We start from the raw sequence: 19,425 nt of genomic DNA on the forward strand, positions 1-19,425 counted from the left end.
AAACAAGGTATTAGATATGGGTCTGATTCTAAATGGCCATTCTGAATGGAACTTTTTACCCCACCATCTTTGTTCTTCAAAAGCAGAATTCAGTGTGGATGAATTTGAGTTTTGGTTTCTCAGAAAGACATGCCAACGATGAATCATATATGAATGTACCATACAAATTTAAAACAAGATATCTGACTTTATACATATATTATCAGCACAGCTTAGTTAAACTGCATGTATTCTCAAATTTTGATGGATAGTTTGTTTTCAGTTTCACACACTCGTTATGCTTTTGTTTCGGGAGCTTTATTTGCGTGAACAATTTATGTATAATGTACAGATACACAGCATCTTTACACCCCCGGTATAGGGGTGTGTATAGGATTCGGTCGATGTGTTTTGTTTGTTTGTGTGTTTGTGTTCGCATATAGATCTCAAGAATGAACGGACCGATCGTCACCAAACTTGGTGAACAGGTTCTATACATTCCTGAGACGGTCCTTACAAAAATTGGGACCAGTCAAACTCACGGTTAGGGAGTTATTGGTGGATTAAAATTATACAAGGACTTATAGAGGGACATATTAATGGTCAAAGAGAAATACATGTAACCATTCTCACTGCCACCAACTGAGAAGGTTATTTCCCTTTGACGGGGGTGTTTTTCCTACCTCGGAGGAATTTCTTGTTTCAATTAATTTTCTTCACAAATGTATACACATGCATATAATGATTTCATCACCTCACATATATGTCGGATATATGGATGTTTCTTTTCGGCTGTTCTACAGCAGACAATTTGTATTTACAGAGCCAGGCTGATTTGATGATGTCATTATAAGAAGACATTACATTTTTTTTCTTGAAATGCCAATATTCCAAACGTATTTTCTTACAATTGTCTAAAACGCTTGTGAAACTCGTGAAAGTATGAATAACAGATAATTCCATAGATTAAAGAATAAAGAGATTGAACATTTTAATTGCTTTATATGTTTAGATATAGCTATAGTCTGTAGAAGAAGGTCAGGCTCAGTTTATCTTTGGTCTCCAGTTAGTGGGATTCCCCCCGCGGGTTAGGGGGAAGAATTTACCCAATGCTCCCCAGCATGTCGTAAGAGGCGACTAAAGGATTCTGTTTCTCCTTTTACCCTTGTTAAGTGTTTCTTGTATAGAATATAGTCAATGTTTGTAAAGATTTTAGTCAAGCAGTATGTATGAAATGTTAAGTTCTTTGTACTGGAAACTTGCATTCTCCCAGTAAGGTCATATATTGTACTACGTTGCAAGCCCCTGGAGCAATTTTTTGATTACCGTATTTGACGGACTACAAGCCGCGACTTTTTTTCCCAAAAAATCGCATTGCGGCTTATAAAAAGATGCGGCTAAAACGTTACCTAAACTTGAATAGCATTCACCTAATGGAAGTCGCCGCGGATTTTCATTTCGCTCGATTAGCGATTACCGGTACTTTATTAGCTCTCTACTCAAGACTTGGCGCTTTTCTCTTTCTTTCGCGAATCTTCGTTTGTCAACAAGTCGTCGTGACAAGATAGCATACAGAGAAACACCGGATGTGTCAGGATCTCGCGCGCGCGAGATTTCGTTTTTTTGTGTCTCGCGATAGTTTGAGGAGCGAGGGTCATGTTGTGTTTTCGTCTGCTCGAAATGTGCGCAAAAGTCATAAATCATCCCAAAAAAGCTTATTCCGGGCGGGACTACATGTGTGTGTTGGTTACAAATTGTGTGTGTGATATTTTTCTTCAAACTTTTTCACTTTTCTTCTTTGTTTCACTTGTTTATTCTCGGAGCCGATTTCGCCAAATACCGTACTTTCGTTTGCCTGGTTGTTTTGATTGATTGACACGATCTGATTCCCGCAGTGGGGCACTGCGGTTATGAAATTAAAAGCCCCTCCTGTTTTTGGAACCGCAGGAGCTTTCTAGTTTGCTGTTAGGTAGATTTTTGGTTCCTCTTTCCTGTCATGCTCTCTTTTTCTTCATGAATTCTTTTCTTTTTTCTGCCTTCTTGCTCATTCACCTGTATTTTTTCCAAAAATCTCTTCTCTTGCCGCTTGTCTCGCGATTCATGTGTAGTTTAATCTGTTAGTGTTCTGATGTAAGTCCAGCAGTAGATAGGTTAAGCCTATTTTAACATACTGGAAACTGGTAATCTTCCAGTAGGTATTAATTTAGTTTTACTAAAGCCTGCTGGGACACAAGTAATGGGTTAGTGCATTTGTAAACAGGAATCGCTTGACAAGTGGCCCCCTTCATCCCCCCCTTCCTCGTCCTGATATGGCTCTGCGTAGTCGGCTGGACGTTAAGCAACAAATAAACAAACAAACAAACAAACACGATCTGATTATATTTTTTCGACGGCGGCTAATATAGTGACGCGGCCTATACGTGGCTCGTCCCAATTGTTTTGTTAAAAGTCGGGGGTGCGGCTTATAAAACGGTGCGTCTTGTAATCCGTCAAATACGGTAGTGCTTTTGTGAACAAGAAACAATTAACAAGTGGCTCTATCCCATCCCCCCCCCTTTCCCCGTCGCGATATAACCTTGAACGGTTGAAAACAACGTTAAACACCAAATAAAGAAAGAAAGAAAGTTGGTGGGATGTTTGCTTAAATGACCTGACACAGAAAATCAGAGTACATGGTATAACAATCAAACCAATTGAATCAAACAGTCTGTGGGAATAAAATGGCCTCATTTGGCCAAAGATAAAATGGCCTCATTTGGGCAAAGATAAAATGGCCTCATTTGGCCAAAGAGAACAAAAAGTGCATAGCTCTTTTGCATGCCAGATGATTTCATGTTTTCACTTCAGAGGTGTAAAACAAAAAAACATTGATATTTTTCTTCAAGACTGAAGATTATCATCTTCTTTTCTCTCTTATTTCTTCTGTGAATGAAAATGACCACCTTCTTTTTCGCTACAGAAACAGACACCATCCTGCCGCCGGCCAACGATCGTAAAAACAAAGACAAGCGACAGCAGCGGGCGGACAGAGAACGCGGGGGGAAGGACCGAGGGGAACGAGGCGACCAACGTAGACGTCCAGACAGCAGGCGGCAGGATTCTCCCGGCACCCCCTCCACTCTCATCACAGACGCTGAAGACATTGACGATGTGGACGATTCCTCCGTGCCCATTGCCCCCCAGATCTCCGACAAATCCCCAGCGCCTATCAACGCCAACTCGGGCAGCTTTGCCACCGTCATGGGCGCTGACTCCGAGGTACGTGCTACAGTGGAACCCCCCTTTTAAGACCTCCCCCAATGTGGGAAATCGGGTCTTAAAAAGAAGGCAGTCTTAAAATGGGGCTACATTTGCACAAGTTATGAAGAAAAAGTCATAGCAAACAGGGTCTTAAAAGGGGGGTTCTTCTGTACCTGCCATATCAGCTTCTTCTTCTGTACCTGTCATATCAGCTTCTTCTTCTGTACCTGTCATATCAGCTTCTTCTTCTGTACCTGTCATATCAGCTTCTTCCTCTGTTCCTGTCATATCAGCTTCTTCTTCTGTACCTGTCATATCAGCTTCTTCCTCTGTTCCTGTCATATCAGCTTCTTCTTCTGTATATACCTGCCATATCAGCTTCTTCTTCTGTACCTGCCATATCAGCTTCTTCTTCTGTACCTGCCATATCAGCTTCTTCTTCTGTACCTGCCATATCAGCTTCTTCTTCTGTACCTGTCATATCAGCTTCTTCTTCTGTACCTGCCATATCAGCTTCTTCTTCTGTACCTGTCATATCAGCTTCTTCCTCTGTACCTGTCATATCAGCTTCTTCTTCTGTACCGGGTGCCATATCAGCTTCTTCCTCTGTACCTGTCATATCAGCTTCTTCTTCTGTACCTGTCATATCAGCTTCTTCTTCTGTACCTGTCATATCAGCTTCTTCTTCTGTACCTGTCATATCAGCTTCTTCCTCTGTTCCTGTCATATCAGCTTCTTCTTCTGTACCTGTCATATCAGCTTCTTCTTCTGTACCTGTCATATCAGCTTCTTCTTCTGTACCTGCCATATCAGCTTCTTCTTCTGTACCTGTCATATCAGCTTCTTCTTCTGTACCTGTCATATCAGCTTCTTCTGTACCTGTCATATCAGCTTCTTCTTCTGTACCTGTCATATCAGCTTCTTCTGTACCTGTCATATCAGCTTCTTCCTCTGTACCTGTCATATCAGCTTCTTCTTCTGTACCTGTCATATCAGCTTCTTCCTCTGTACCTGCCATATCAGCTTCTTCTTCTGTATATACCTGCCATATCAGCTTCTTCTTCTGCATATATTCCTGAGCACAATAGTCTCTGGGTCACCTTATGACGAGGGTTTTGCGTGTCACACCATTATTATTTACCCCGCCACCAAGGGCAGAATGACGCTGTCTTCCAGGGTTTAAACTGTGTGAGCGTTTCCAAGTCCCTAGTTGGAAACTCGAGATCTTTAACGTGCGCATTGCTACTTGTTTTACATGAATGTGCACACAAGGGAGGTACAACTCTGTCCACTTAGGCTCTGTGTTGAACGAACAAATGGGCATGATTATTGGCACAGTACTTCCATGCCTAATTATTTGTTAATTTGTGACAGGGTGCAGTAGGAGAGAACGAAACCGGGCCCATGGGGGCGGAGGGGCCATACTGTGTGGGAGAATTAGGCACGGAAGACCTGGAGGAGTTTGTGGCGATGCCGGCACCGCAGGGACACACCGTCAAGTGCCGCATCACACGTGACAAGAAGGGCGTCGACCGCGGCATCTTCCCCACCTATTACCTCCACATGGAACTGGAAGATGGGAAAAAGGTGGGTCAATGGGGTGTTTACAAGGGTGAAATAAAGGTGGGTCAATGGGGTGTTTACAAGGGTGAAATAAAGGTGGGTCAATGGGGTGTTTACAAGGGTGATATAAAGGTGGGTCAATGGGGTGTTTACAAGGGTGAAATAAAGGTGGGTCAATGGGGTGTTTACAAGGGTGAAATAAAGGTGGGTCAATGGGGTGTTTACAAGGGTGAAATAAAGGTGGGTCAATGGGGTGTTTACAAGGGTGATATAAAGGTGGGTCAATGGGGTGTTTACAAGGGTAAAATAAAGGTGGGTCAATGGGGTGTTTACAAGGGTGAAATAAAGGTGGGTCAATGGGGTGTTTACAAGGGTGAAATAAAGGTGGGTCAATGGGGTGTTTACAAGGGTGAAATATTGACAATGTTTTGGTCTCCCTCAGCCTCTCTGTCTCTTTCTAGCTGCCACGAACACAGACACACACACTCTCACACACTCTCACACTGTCAAACACACTTCCGAATGTGTTTGTCTGTCTAATCTTCTGTCATTCTGTTTATCCACTCCTGCTCCCCTCCCCTCTTCTTTTTAATAGTTTTATGTTGCACCTCTTTTTTTCAATCCAGACGTCAACTGTTTCAGAAATTCTTGCTAGCTGGGCGAAAGAGAAAGAAGAGTGCGACATCCAACTACCTGATTTCTACCGACCCAACAGACCTGTCACGCACTGGTGAATCTTTCTGTGGAAAGCTCAGGTAAACCAGAATACTAAAAAGTCACATGAAAGTTTGACATACGCAGTCCAAAACAAGATTTGTAAGGACTTTAGTTTAAATCCAGCTTGTCTGAAAGATACTTGTTTTTATTCCATCCTGTAAATTGCCGTTGAGTCATCCAGGCTTTTACCTCGAATAAGAGCATCCGAAGCTTCCACTCGGGCACCAAGCAATCAACTACAGGCTGGCCTGCTTTCTGTTAAGAAGCGTGATCAAATTTTATGCTGAATTAGTTTTGTTTACTGACACCAGTGTCAATCTGTGAAATGAATTCAGCAAAAATGTTCTGTCACATCTACACCAAGAAACATGTTAGGCCGTTAATTTTCGATGTGACGTATACAAGTAGAAATATGCTCTTATCCCATGTAAAAGACTTGACGGATCTGTGGTGGTGTATATTATCCAGACCTGGGAAGCCATACGATTTTGCCTTATTTTGTATGCTTGATTGCCTGAAATACGATCGGTACGGTCAGTGGAAAAAAATACGCCGACAAAAATTCCAAGACTATACTTTTTTCACAAGTGCATCCCGAAGCCGATCGAGTATTTTCACACACCCGTTTTGCAGCTCTTGTGGCATGTCATGTGATAAACATGTTACGTACTAGCGCCATTTTGGAGCTCGCAAGAAGTGACGAGTCGAGAGCAGGACAAAGCAAAGTCGCCGCCATTTACTTTTTTTTCCATTATTCTAAAACAACCTGCATTTGATCAATGATTCAGACCTGTTTACCCTCCCGGATTGTCCGGAATTATTACGGATTTGGGGTCTAAATTCCGGTATTACGGAATACTACCGAAAATTCCGGAAATTCCTGTCGAGAGAACCTTTTTCTTGCGTGGAAATTCGAAGTCGAAATTGTGGTAGTCACCAAGACTGTGATTTCAAGGCTGACCGAAACAGCCTTTTCTGCGCATGTGCACAGCAAGGTATTTGTCGGATTCCGTGGATTTGAGATCGACATTGGTCCGAAAGGTAATATAGGGCCGATCTCTGTGGGGACGAAATGCCAACCAAAAAAGCGAAAGTTGTACAGAAATATCGGCAAAACTATAAAGTCAAGTGGCGGTGTCTGGTGAAGTTTAAGAAGAGCGAACCACATTCATTTTGGTGATCAACTTGAGATCAGTGCAACAGCAAAGCTAGTCAGTTACGAGTCACGTCGCGGCACGTGTCCCGAGGTCAGACGCAGCATTAGTTTTAACAAAATGCAGTACACAAATGAACATGGAAACAAACAAAAACACGAAATTATGTTTGGCAAAACATGAGCCTGCTTCGCATCGAGTTTATTTGACCTAGGTCTCTACTTCCACAGAATCTCTCAGACCTGCGAACCGATCTCTCACTACGGTCAGTCGCGCCAGAGACATAGATGCAGGTCGAGTATGGTCGCGCTCATCAGTTACTTGGCTGTTGCCGAAATTCAAGTCTTTCTGAGTCTAAAACTGATCTTCATTAATATTTCTCCAAAATAGCAAAGATCACAGTTCTTTGAATCGAAAAACTTACAACAAAATGTTTAAATGAAATAAACGAATCGGTCCTCTAAAATTAAAGGTAGCTTCTGGAGAGAGTTATTATGACTGGTTTTAATGCAGGATGTCTGATGTGACAGAATGTAAGGTGGTTTTGTTCACATGCATCTTCAAGTGACTGTAAATAGTCCAGGGGTGGGGGTGGGGGATGTTACAGGGGATGTCAAAAAAGCAAAAAAACAACAAAAATTCAGTCTGTGGGGAAAAAACTAAAGACATTTTCTGTCTGTGAAATTGTTGTTGTTGTCTGGAGCAGATATCAATGAAGATAAATTGCCATTATTTAATACTAACTTTAAAAGAAATAATGAGTGGCTGCTGACACCAATTTATCAGGTTTAAAATCAAGGATAAACTACAAATTGTTTATAAAATAGCTAAAATTCTTCAGCCAGACCCCCCCCCCCCCAACCCCTGGACCGCAGGTTGTACACCCCCCCCCCCCCCCCCCCCTCTAGCTCTCTTGCTCCGCCCCTGAATACTGTGGTGTTGTTGGTTTTTTTAGATAAAGTAAACTTGTCTTAGTTAACTTGCATATTATATATCAGGTGTCGTGTGTTTGTGTGTGTGTGTGTCATCGAGCTTCTGTGTGTGTAGTACTATACTGTTAACCAAGGTTATCAATTTTGTACTTGTTTTGCATGGTAGCGCGCAAATAAACGTGTCGCTTAATCGTTTTCGAGCTGGTTTATGGTTGATAAAAAAGATTACTCAAAGATGCCTCAAATTACGGAAAAGTACCAGCTGCATTCCTGATTTTCATTTTGGGGGGTAAACAGGTCTGATGATTACAGCTTTTGTCGATAAACATTGAAAGAAAAATTTGCTTTAAATGTATTGGTAAACTTAATTATTGGTGCAACAGACGAGTGCGGCAAAGCTGCGATGTTTGAATCATCGATGTTCAAATGTTGTTTAGAGTATACTCATTTTTGTCTGAAAATTCGCCAGGTTTGTTCGAGAATACTCCAAGAGCAAAACAGGGGTTCTCAGGTCTGATTATCATTTACATACCGGAAGGAATATATCTATAAAGCCTGTTTTCTTTTCTGGTGTTTGTGAATACTTTGTGATTTGTTGTGCAGGTCCAACTTGCTGGGAACGCACTTCACGCTGTTTGACAACGGGGACAATCCCAAAAAGAGTGCCCAAGGAGCCCGTCATGAATTTGTCGCCATCGCTTATGTAAGTCTGTAGTCCAGACTAGACAAAATATGTTAATGTCCTATAGGCATGTATTGATAGCCTTTTAAGGACATGATCTGTGTTATATGATTTAAAAAAAAAAAAAAAAAGAAAAAAGAAAGTCTGCAGTACTGTAGAATCCGCCTTTTAAGACCTCTAAACATCTGAGAAAATCCGGTCTGAAAAAGGAGGGAGTCTGAAATGGGGGGTAAATTTACAGAGGTTATGAAAAAAAAGTCTGAGAAAACGCCTTTTAAAAGGGAGAGAGTCTGAAATTGGGGGGTCTTGAAATTGGGGGTTCTACTGGACAGTAAAACCCCCTTGAGTCTCAAAATGGAGGTAAATTTACAGAGGTTGTGTAAGACAAAAATGATGAAAGCAAAGTGGGTTCCACTGTGACAGCTGTAGCAATTGTCGGTCACTTTTACTTCTTACAATTTTGTTGAAAATTTTTTTATACTAGATGTATGTCATGACATAAAGTTGCAGACACTGACATCTACCCACAGCTTTATGTAATAAATGCATATGTTTATCTGACACTGTATAGATCTGAAGTTAAAACAAGAAGGATTTAGCATTGAGAAGTGTTTAATTAACATGTGGCCTTTGTTTAGTACAGTCCAGTCTGTCTAGAATGACCAGCCAAGTGACTGACCAAAAGTGGTCTCTATAGGCAGGGGGTTGTTATGGAAAGGTGAATTATGTAGGTAATAACTTTGTCAGAGATCCTTTGGGTATGGCTGTAATGGGCATGTGGTCGTTATAATGGGCAGGTGGTCGTTATAATGCGCATGTGGTCGTTATTATTATTATTATTATTATTGTGATCATTTTTATGCGCCTAATCTAGATATAGCCCTAGGCGCTTACATATTAATTTCTGCCGTTTGAAATGGAATTTTTTACAGACAGACAGACAAACAGACATTTTTTACACACAATATATAACGCATTCACATCGGCCAGTAAAGCTCAGTAGCCTATTAGGCGAGCATTCACCTTTCACGGCCTTTATTCCAAGTCAAACGGGTATTTGGTGGACATTTTTATCTATGCCTATACAATTTTGCCAGGAAAGACCCTTTTGTCAATCGTGGGATCTTTAACGTGCACACCCCAATGTAGTGTACACGAAGGGACCTCGGTTTTTCGTCTCATCCGAAAGACTAGCACTTGAACCCACCACCTAGGTTAGGAAAGGGGGGAGAAAATAGCGGCCTGACCCAGGGTCGAACACGCAACCTCTCGCTTCCGAGCGCAAGTGCGTTACCACTCGGCCACCCAGTCCTATTATAACGGGCATGTGGTCGTTATAATGGGCAGATGGTCGTTATAATGCGCATGTGGTCGTTATAACGGGCATGTGGGCGTGATAATGGGCATGTGGTCGTTATAACGGGCATGTGGTCGTTATAATGGGCATGTGGTCGTTATAATGGGCAGGTGGTCTGTAAGATGTTTTTGTTTGAAAAGGTATCGACTTTCCTCACATTTAAACGGTACTTCTTTTCATGACAGGAAACCAACGTGTTAGGCTTCAAGGGTCCGCGTAAAATGACGATAATCATCCCGGGAATGACCTCCGATCACAAACGTGTTGACATCAAGCCGAGAGGGGTACGTATGAGTTTTGTTGCTCCTGAAATCCTCTTCACTGAATTCGTGTTTAGCTTAACTTTCCTGCGGAAGGCTTGCATGCATTATGTCCATGATGAGACAGTGCAATAAGTAAGAATATGAAAGTCAGAGAGGGATGTCTTTTGTACTGTTGAGACATGGTTTTAGTGCTATACGAGCCATCAGCAGAGATTTACCAGTGTGGAGTTACAAGTTTGCACGCTTGATTCAAACACACACGCATGCACGCACGCACACGCACACACACACACGCACGCACTCACGCACGCACGCACGCACGCACTCTCACACACACACACACACACACACACACACACACACACACACACACATAATAAAGTGTCAGGAGACATTTTTGGGTGAACAGCATTGGGGAATTCTATGATCAATTTATGATTTGACACATGTACAAAAAAAATGCAAACATGCTGTAAACTTTCCCAAACAATGAGATACAAAATATTTATAGAAAATGTTTTGGTCTTTGCAGAATCATGACGGGTTAATAGAGCGCTGGAAGAGGAAGCACATGGAAAACTTGTTAGAACTGCACAACAAAACCCCTGTGTGGAACGACGGTATGCTTCACTGAGAGAGAGGGAGTGGCGTGAGTGTGTGTGTGTGTGTAGCTCAGTTGGTAGAGCACTGGACTTGTGATCGAAAGGTCGCAGGTTCGAATTCGGGCCGGGACGGACACGGGTCAACTTTATGTGCAGACCCAGAGACGGAAGCATGCATGTCCCACCCCCGTGTTATCACAATGGCACGTAAAAGACCTTGGTCATTCTGCCATAAGTGCAGGTGGCTGAATACACCTAAACACGCAGACACCTGGGTAGCGCGACTCCGTTGCTGCTAGCTTTCCACTGGGAGGAAGCGACCCGAATTTCCCAGCGATGGGACAATAAAGTAATGGAAATGAAAATGAAAATGGAAAAAAAAATGTGTGTGTGTGTGTGTGTGAGTGTGTGTGTGTGTGTGTGTGTGTGTGTGTGTGTGTGTGTGTGCATGCCCGTGCACTGACTTGTAAGTTGGCCTTTAGCTCTTTTTTATGTGCGCTTAAAACACATACATACTTGCTCGGGGGAGCAGGGAGTTGGTCGGAAGGTTGTTAATATGGATCTAATATAACAGGGTGTTGATTGTACGTGCATGCTTAGAAGGGATACACTACAAGTAAACATTCTCTGTATCTGTTTCTTTTTGCTATCTAAAAACATTGTTTGTTTCTTTCAAATTCAGCTGCATGGATTTTGTAGACATTTTTTCGGAAGACTGTATGACATAAGTCTTGAGGCAAAAGACGGCCACACTCAATGCAGTTGTTTATACATAACTTTCAACCATTGACATGAACTTTCTGTCAACAGAAACCCAGTCTTATGTGTTGAATTTCCATGGAAGAGTCACCCAGGCGTCAGTCAAGAATTTCCAGATTGTGCATGACAATGACGGTGAGTCCAAGTTATCAGTCACGATCAGAGAGATCAAATCAAATCAAATTTTATTTTACGAGGGTTGTGGCATAAGCAATATAAACGAGCTTCTTTTCAACCACCCCTCGCCCAGAGAGGGACTATTCTAATCTTGAATACATATATATATATACAAACAAACGTAAAACAATTACAAAAGATAAGCATGACAGTAAAAAAAAAAAAGGCAGAAAAACTATTCACATGACTATATTCACGTTGTAGGCTATACATACATTCTTGCGTTATGAAACACTGATGCTTTATGGACAGATATGATCAATATGAAAATAGTCAGAACGAAGTCTTCCATTACTGAGAGAGAGAGAGAGAGAGAGAGAGAGAGAGAGAGAGAGAGAGAGAGAGAGAGAGAGAGAGAGAGAGAGAGAGAGAGAGAGAGAGAGAGAGAGAGAGAGAGAGATATATCTGATTCATGTTACAAGGGTGGTAGAATAGTCAGCAGCTTGATTCAGAGAGAGAAATAGCGAGAGAGAGAAGGATAGCTAGTGAGCATAGGTGGGTGGATGTATTTGGGTGTTTTGATGTGTGCATGCTTGAATGGATGTGTGCTCACACAGCCGAAGGTAGAGATGTGTGTGTGTCTGTTGTGTGTGTGTCTGTCTGTCTGTCCGTCCATCTTTCCGTCCATCCGTCCGACTGTCTGTGTGTACAAGTACCCTTTATGGATTTCAGGTTGCATGCATGTTTGTGCATTCAATATCAGCTACACTTGTTGAGGAAAAGGTTACCTGTGTTTTCTGTTCCTCAACCAAACATCACTGCCTATTTTATTCAAAGACTTTCTTTTGCATTTCAGTGGATTACATCGTGATGCAGTTTGGCCGCGTGGCGGAAGACGTGTTCACAATGGATTACAACTACCCCATGTGTGCCCTGCAAGCCTTCGGTATCGCGCTTTCCAGCTTTGATGGAAAACTTGCCTGCGAGTAAAGTGTCTGATTCGAGCTTCAGCCAGTTTTTCTGTGGATACGGTGATTTGTGAAACTTGTGTCAAACTGAGAGGAGGAACACATGGAAACAATAATCACTTTGACTGTGAGGAAGTAGAGATTACAGAAAATAATGGGAAGTAATTTATCAAATGAATTTGTTGTTCTGTGATTTATTTACTTTTTTCTAGATTTATTTTCAAAGCAAGTATTTTTTCTTCGTCTGTATTTGCCCTCATTGCATGCAGAGATGATTTAACTTGCTCAATAGATAGATTTGCCTAACTTGTAAAAGAAGTTCTAACTCAAAATAAGGTGATACGCTGATTCGAGGCTGGTGAAAAGTGATATACTTTGAAGACACTTTGTCTCGACCACCCTCTCCCCCACCCCGCTGCCCCTTAATCTCCTTTTTCTGCGTAATGTTGCGTTCATTTTCTAAATTTTTATCATGCTTGCATAATTAGCATGCAAAGAGTGTCCGTGCAAGACTAATTGTCATGAGGCCTTTTCACAGTAATAATACTGATGTTTGATTGCAGACATGTATCTGTGTTGAAACAGAACATTCACTGCGGGCAACAAAAACAAGGATGCTCATACTTTGTAAGCTGTCTTTTAAGTTGTAAAATGCTGTCAGTCATGCAACATGACCGGAATCATGCGTTTGTAAATGTTTTGTACATTCTGGACTATACAATGCATGACATATCTTTGTACAGGATGTGATTTTGTCTTTCTTTTTTATCCATGGTCATCATGTTGATCTTGCAGAAGACCTCTTTATTTTCACCGAAGACATTTTGGAGATGCTTACTGTTGTGGTTTTGTGTATTTTGTGAACAAGTCATATATAAAAATTAAACATCTTTCACTTTTGATCTGGTGCAGTTTTTTTTAAATATATTGTGATGCGTGATGTCGAAAAGACTGACATTATTCATAAGGGATCAGGGATTTGTGAGATATTTATATTGATAATATTTGACATACTTTTAGGAAAGTTTATTGAGATCAGTGCACAAGAAGTTGAACAGAAGATTTTACAATGCTAGTGAGTTTTGGATGAAGTATTTGCTAATGTTTAGAAGACACGAATATTATATATATTAAGAAGACTGTACATAATATTTCATAGTCGCTGCTTGCAATTAATGGTCTAGAGAGCTGCAAAGGAGAGTTGTAATATTTAGCAGAGAAGGAGGGGAGAGAACCTAGAAACTAAGTCTGAAATGAACAGTACTGTACGATAGTGCAAACAATTAGCTTCAATGTTCATGTTTTCGAAAGAAAACATCATCATAAAATTATTGGTAAATGTATTTGCCTGTGTACAAAGAGGAACAATTTCTTGCACAATTATTGTACATAGAAAGTGAATTACTGTAGTATTGTTTCTGTGCTACATTAGTGCACAGTTCACTGAATGCACAAACAATTTTGTGTGCCGAGAGTTGCGTGAAAGAAGCATTTTGATTTTTGTTCTTCTATTTATTTTTCATTTATCTTATTTTCTTTAAAAAAAAAAAAAAAAGTTGCAACTTTTTATGATTTCTTTTCTTTGGAGAATCTCTATTTACAAGCTTTTTCAAGGATTTGGGAACCTCCCGCAGGTTAGGGGGAAGAATTTACCCGATGTTCCCCAGCATGTCGTAAGAGGCGACTAACGGATTCTGTTTCTCGTTTTACCCTTAAGTGTTTCTTGTATAGAATATGGTCAATTTTTGTAAAGATTTTAGTCAAGCAGTATGTAAGAAATGTTAAGTCCTTTGTACTGGAAACTTGCAATCTCCCAGTTCGGTCATATATTGTACTACGTTGCAAGCCCCTGGAGCAAATTTTTGATTAGTGCTTTTGTGAACAAGAAACCAATGTTGACAAGTGGCTCTATCCCATCTCCCCCCTTTCCCCGTCGCGATATAACCTTCGTGGTTGAAAACGACGTTAAACACCAAATAAAGTAAAGAGAGAAATGATTTGGGAGGCTGTGTTGGCAGGGCCGGATAAAGAGGAGGAGTAACGAGAGAAAACAGATACATGTAATTGTCAGATCTTAGATGTCGTTAATGTATGTTTAATAAACTGGTCTTAAATTAGTACATGTACATGTATATGAGTAAAGGTCTGAGCTAGAAAAAAAAAAAGTAGAAATGCTTTTGAGGGAGTTATACAAGGTCAGGTTAGCATTAGGGTGGGAGAGAGAGCATAATATTTCTTTGTTTTCAACTTGCAGGAATACAGTCATTTTGGGGCCAGAAATGAATGAAATAGAAGCATGAGAGTTTTGTTTGTTTTATTTGCATCTTGGCCTCAGATTTTGTCTTTGCATTTTTTGGGTTTGTGTACGATTGTGTGAATGTCAGGTTGATACGAATCAATTTTTTTGGTGTGATCAAAACTCCCACCAATCATGAAAACTCGTCATCATACAATGTACAAAGTATGAATATCAATTTGTTGCTGGTTATAGACAGGGCTCAGTAATGCTTGTTGGTACCATGTTGTGCTTTTGTTGTGATATTGCTGTTAGTGCTACTTTGCAAAGCGAGTTGTGCATTATGTTTTTTATCATGCTACCATTCCATTTGTCATGCAATGCGCCGCTCCGTTTTTGGACCAAACCTTCTTTATATTTTGTCATTTTGATCTGTTTTGTTTGTATGTTTTTGTGTGGTTTTTTTGGTAGTTAATGACAGTTTGAAGAAACAGTCAAAAGCATAATTCCATAAATTACACAGGCACAATTGTTCTTCCTGGAATGTATGAGCCACATTCTTGAAACAACTGATGATAACAACATTGCTGACAATAGTTTTCTTTGTAAGAGAAGTTCCAATGACTCTGAAATTAGGTCAGTATAGCAGTACCTCCATTTTAAGACCTCTGCAAATTAGTTGGTCTTTAACAGAGAGGGAGTCATAAGATGGAGGTAACTTTACTGACGCTGTGAAGAGCATTAATAGTCTGAGAAAATCGAGTTTCAATGTCGAGGGAGTCTAACAATATTGGGTTTCTAAAGCTGCCAAATACTGCTGCGCTTTCAGCGTAGCATGCTACGTTTTAAGAGCCAAGCTTAAAGATTGCTACACGTAAACAAATAATCACAAGCATGCAACAGTTCCCTTTCTCATTTTTGCTTCCCACTCCGTGTAGCGGTCACAAAATGGGTCATAGAACTGAAAAGTGGCCATACTCTCTAATGGGCATTTTATGTTCCTAAATTCTCATGAAACTTTATTAAAAATTTACTACGCTGAAAATTCCAAAACAATTTAAATTGCTACACTAGAGGCTTCACATGGGTTGGGAGGTCTGGGTTTCACTGTACCATATTTCCTGTTTTCTAGTCCCTAATCCTGACTAGGATTTAACTTTGAGTGTAGTATATATACACAATATATAATTTGCTGTTCACAAATCCGTAATTGTTTAGTTGTGATAGTCTTTTTTGTGGTCCTAACATACTTTTCTGTGCATGCTGTTGCAGTGAGGTGAACAGGCAAGTGGCTCGAGTTATTAACACATGAGGGATAATTATTACTATTTGCTCAGAAGCGAGAAGTGATGTGAAGAAAAGGAAGAAAGCATAATACATGGTGCAAAATTCTATTCCATATCACTTGTGAACATTTCTGTTGCTGGTTTGATCTGCTAATTGTTTCTGGGTTGTTGCATAATCAGTCCTAGGTGATTTATTGTTTCTGTGTGTTGACTTTTTTGTGTATGTCTGGAAGCTGTAGAATTTAGATCAGACCTTAGAATCACCAGCATTTTCATTTTTTAGAAAAAGCAATCTGATGAACTGCGTTTATTGTCTGGACTTAAAATTTGCATAGTTATTTGCTTTTTGCTACTGCTTTGGCAGTGCATGTTAATCAAATCAAATAATACCATCATGTTTTCAAGAGTTTCAATCTGGCAGCCAATATGATGCATTTTTATGTGCCTTCTATGCTTTGGTAAAGAAAAAGACTGAAATTGAAAAGCCAGTTTGCATAAACACAAAGAAAAAGTTTGTATCTGATATCAGACGGGACATTTCAGTTGGAATCTTATTTTTTTTTTTTTTTTTAAAGCAGTTTTCTCCACCTTTTCAACTCAAACTTGCAATGATTTGAGAAGATAGATCTGTATATCTCAAGAACTCAATCAGGAAAATATTTTTGTGAGACAAAATTTCAAGTTTTCAGTGTTTGTGATACAGTGGAACTCCTCTTTTAATACTCCCTCCTTTTTAAGACCTGATTTTGTTAGGTCTTAAATCAGGGGTTCCACTGTAATTGCCATCTGTTTTCGCTTGCTTTGGGTCTTGAAAACCAGCAAAGTATCGAAACTAGAAGCACATATCAAAAGAAATACAGACCTGTGTTGCCATTATGGGCGCAGTGTTGCCATTACAAGCATAGTGTTGCTAATACCTAGGGCATAGTGTTGCCATCCAGATATAATATGGCCGCCCGGGCATGGACTGTTTCCTTGCCAGCATAATTTATTTGCATATCTTCACTTCCGTCCGAATCGTACAAATCTATTTATTGTACGCTTGTCACCGTTCATGTCACGTTGGGTTTGTGTATGCCAGCATCTTCGTCCTGTTGTGAGGCCATTGAGATGTGTTGTCAGAATGATCAAGTATTATCAGTTTCCTTTGTCTTACTCAGTGGTTTTGCTTTGAGTTTCATAACCGGTACTTACGTGATTCTCTTCTTTTCTTCCATGTCTTGTTAGTTATTGTTTTGTGCATTAATTGGTACTGTATTTTCTGGTGTGTTTGAAAGTTCTTCGTGTAGATCTGGTATTCAAGCAGGAGCCAAAGTGGGATGTGACATTTGTTGGAGTTGATTGCCTTTGAAATGCATGTTGTTCATCTGTTAACACTAATTTTGATGAAAGCTGGTACGAGAACATCGTGTGTGTGGTTATGTTTCATAGTGTACACGTGAATGATTCCTTTAGTCTTTTTTGTAAAAATGTATAGTGCAAGTTTAAAAGGGTGAAGAATGGGTTTGGGCCTTTGTCACCCTTTTTGTGATCACTTGTAACGTTACCCCAGCTTGAATGCAATAGTCAGTGTGATTTTCAAGGACGGTAGGCGCCAAGCTATTTGCACCTATAAACAGACCCCCTATCAGAGTCATCAATGTAACATATAAAATATCAGTCTGCTTACTTTGAGATGTATCATTGATCTTCATTGGTTAAACTTGGCACATAGCGATGATCAGCGCTTGACATGGTAATAATCGTGGTTTGGAACTGTCCCTGTTCGAGTCTATATCTACAGTTATGTTTTCCGCTCATCCAAGTGTTCACAGCTTTGCATGGTAAACAGGTTAAAATTGGTTAAATAAACTGTGAGGGAGTTTTTAGGAACTTGCTGTTGTAGCCAGTCATGAACCTAGATGGGATTTTTCCCTCCATTTGGAATACCTTGATACCTGTACGATGTGAGGCCCGCCAATGAGAGGACACCCCCCAACAAAGGACACCTTCTGTTGTCCCTTTGTCTATGGCCGTTAACAAATTGTACCTGTGGTGACAGGCCACCTGCACTGTAGGGACACTGGCTGGCTCCAAGGTTGTCCTTTTATCGCAGGTGTTACTGTAAAGAAAATGTTTAAAATTAACGGAGTACATTATGAAGTTGAAAATGTGAAACCGTTTTCCGGAACTTTTTTGCCATCCTAGCCAGCTATATGTATGAACTTTGGTGGGACTTTTTCCCCTCTAAATTTGTGAAGAGTACAAAGAAGAATTAGTTTAGGAGTGCTGTGAACATTTGTTGCCGTCCAAGAGAAAACGTAAACATTGTTTCAACAGAGTTGAACAATGTTTGGCAGCTATGCTGGTCCTCAAATATCATGAGATCACATGTTTTGTTTGTATGAGTGAATTTGCTTCAAAGATGAAAAGCTCCCTGCCATTCATTTGAAAGAAATATATGCAGTCTGGTTGCAGATATAACTGGTTAATAAAAGTAGGTAGATTTATAACTGTCACAATTACTTTTTAAGTAGCACAAATGTGAAGAAATCTTCAAAAATGACGTCAAGCCGACATTTCATGATTATGTGTGACTCAGTACCAGCTTGGTGTTTTTCTGTATTGTTGATGATAGAGTACTGTATGGATGGTTCTGCTTTTGTTCCAATTGTCACAAACAAAAATTGCACCCTGCTAACCATACAATGAAGTTGGTTTACTTGTAGATGATGAGTTTTGCACACAACAAGTTGTTTTGAAACTTGAGTGTTAAAAGCTGTCGTCATGGGTCATCTAAGAAGCGTATAGTCAAAACAAATGCCGTCCTCCGGTTCGTTGTGTTTTTATCAGATGCATACTGTTTTTCCTTTGTAATATGTCTTCTATTTTTCGTCCTGTTTTTATTCCTGAAAATGAAGTCGTCTTGTTCAGGTCTCGTAAATATTGCAGATTTTTTCAGGTCACAAGAAAGAGCAGAGCATGTTGGCATGAGTCAGGTCGTTTTACAGTGGGGTACACCTGTCTTGTACCAGACCTTTTTATAACCTGCAGGTGTCAGATTGCGTCTAATGTCATTGTGTCATGGTGTCATGGTGAGATTGCGTCTAATGTCATTGTGTCATGGTGTCATGGTGAGATTGCGTCTAATGTCATTGTGTCATGGTGTCATGGTGAGATTGCGTCTAATGTCATTGTGTCATGGTGTCATGGTGAGATTGCGTCTAATGTCATTGTGTCATGGTGTCATGGTGAGATTGCGTCTAATGTCATTGTGTCATGGTGTCATGGTGAGATTGCGTCTAATGTCATTGTGTCATGGTGTCATGGTGAGATTGCGTCTAATGTCATTGTGTCATGGTGTCATGGTGAGATTGCGTCTAATGTCATTGTGTCATGGTGTCATGGTGAGATTGCGTCTAATGTCATTGTGTCATGGTGTCATGGTGAGATTGCGTCTAATGTCATTGTGTCATGGTGTCATGGTGTCATTGTGGAATTGAATAAAAGCAAACAAGAAACTTTACTAGAAATATCTGGACCTTGTTACATTTTTGTTTTGTGATTGGATTTTTCTCTCTGAAATGTTCT

The 19,425-nt window shown here is 40.4% G+C and overlaps 1 protein-coding gene across 2 annotated transcripts in view; it reads left to right on the forward strand.

Annotated features, from left to right (window-relative positions):
* The window catches only part of LOC138961541 (tubby protein homolog), a 43,629-nt gene extending 24,262 nt beyond the window's left edge, over window positions 1-19,367 (forward strand). For both annotated transcript variants that reach the window (XM_070333200.1, XM_070333201.1), the window contains 8 exons: window positions 2,939-3,237; window positions 4,594-4,806; window positions 5,425-5,537; window positions 8,189-8,288; window positions 9,810-9,908; window positions 10,420-10,507; window positions 11,300-11,383; window positions 12,222-19,367. In XM_070333200.1, coding sequence (XP_070189301.1) covers window positions 2,939-3,237; window positions 4,594-4,806; window positions 5,425-5,537; window positions 8,189-8,288; window positions 9,810-9,908; window positions 10,420-10,507; window positions 11,300-11,383; window positions 12,222-12,355 — 1,130 coding nt within the window. In that variant the 3' untranslated portion in view covers window positions 12,356-19,367. The remainder of the gene's footprint in view (window positions 1-2,938; window positions 3,238-4,593; window positions 4,807-5,424; window positions 5,538-8,188; window positions 8,289-9,809; window positions 9,909-10,419; window positions 10,508-11,299; window positions 11,384-12,221) is intronic.
* Window positions 19,368-19,425: the final 58 nt, after the last annotated feature.

The sequence above is a fragment of the Littorina saxatilis genome, linkage group LG3, assembly GCF_037325665.1.
Source record: "Littorina saxatilis isolate snail1 linkage group LG3, US_GU_Lsax_2.0, whole genome shotgun sequence".
NCBI lineage: Eukaryota > Metazoa > Mollusca > Gastropoda > Littorinimorpha > Littorinidae > Littorina > Littorina saxatilis.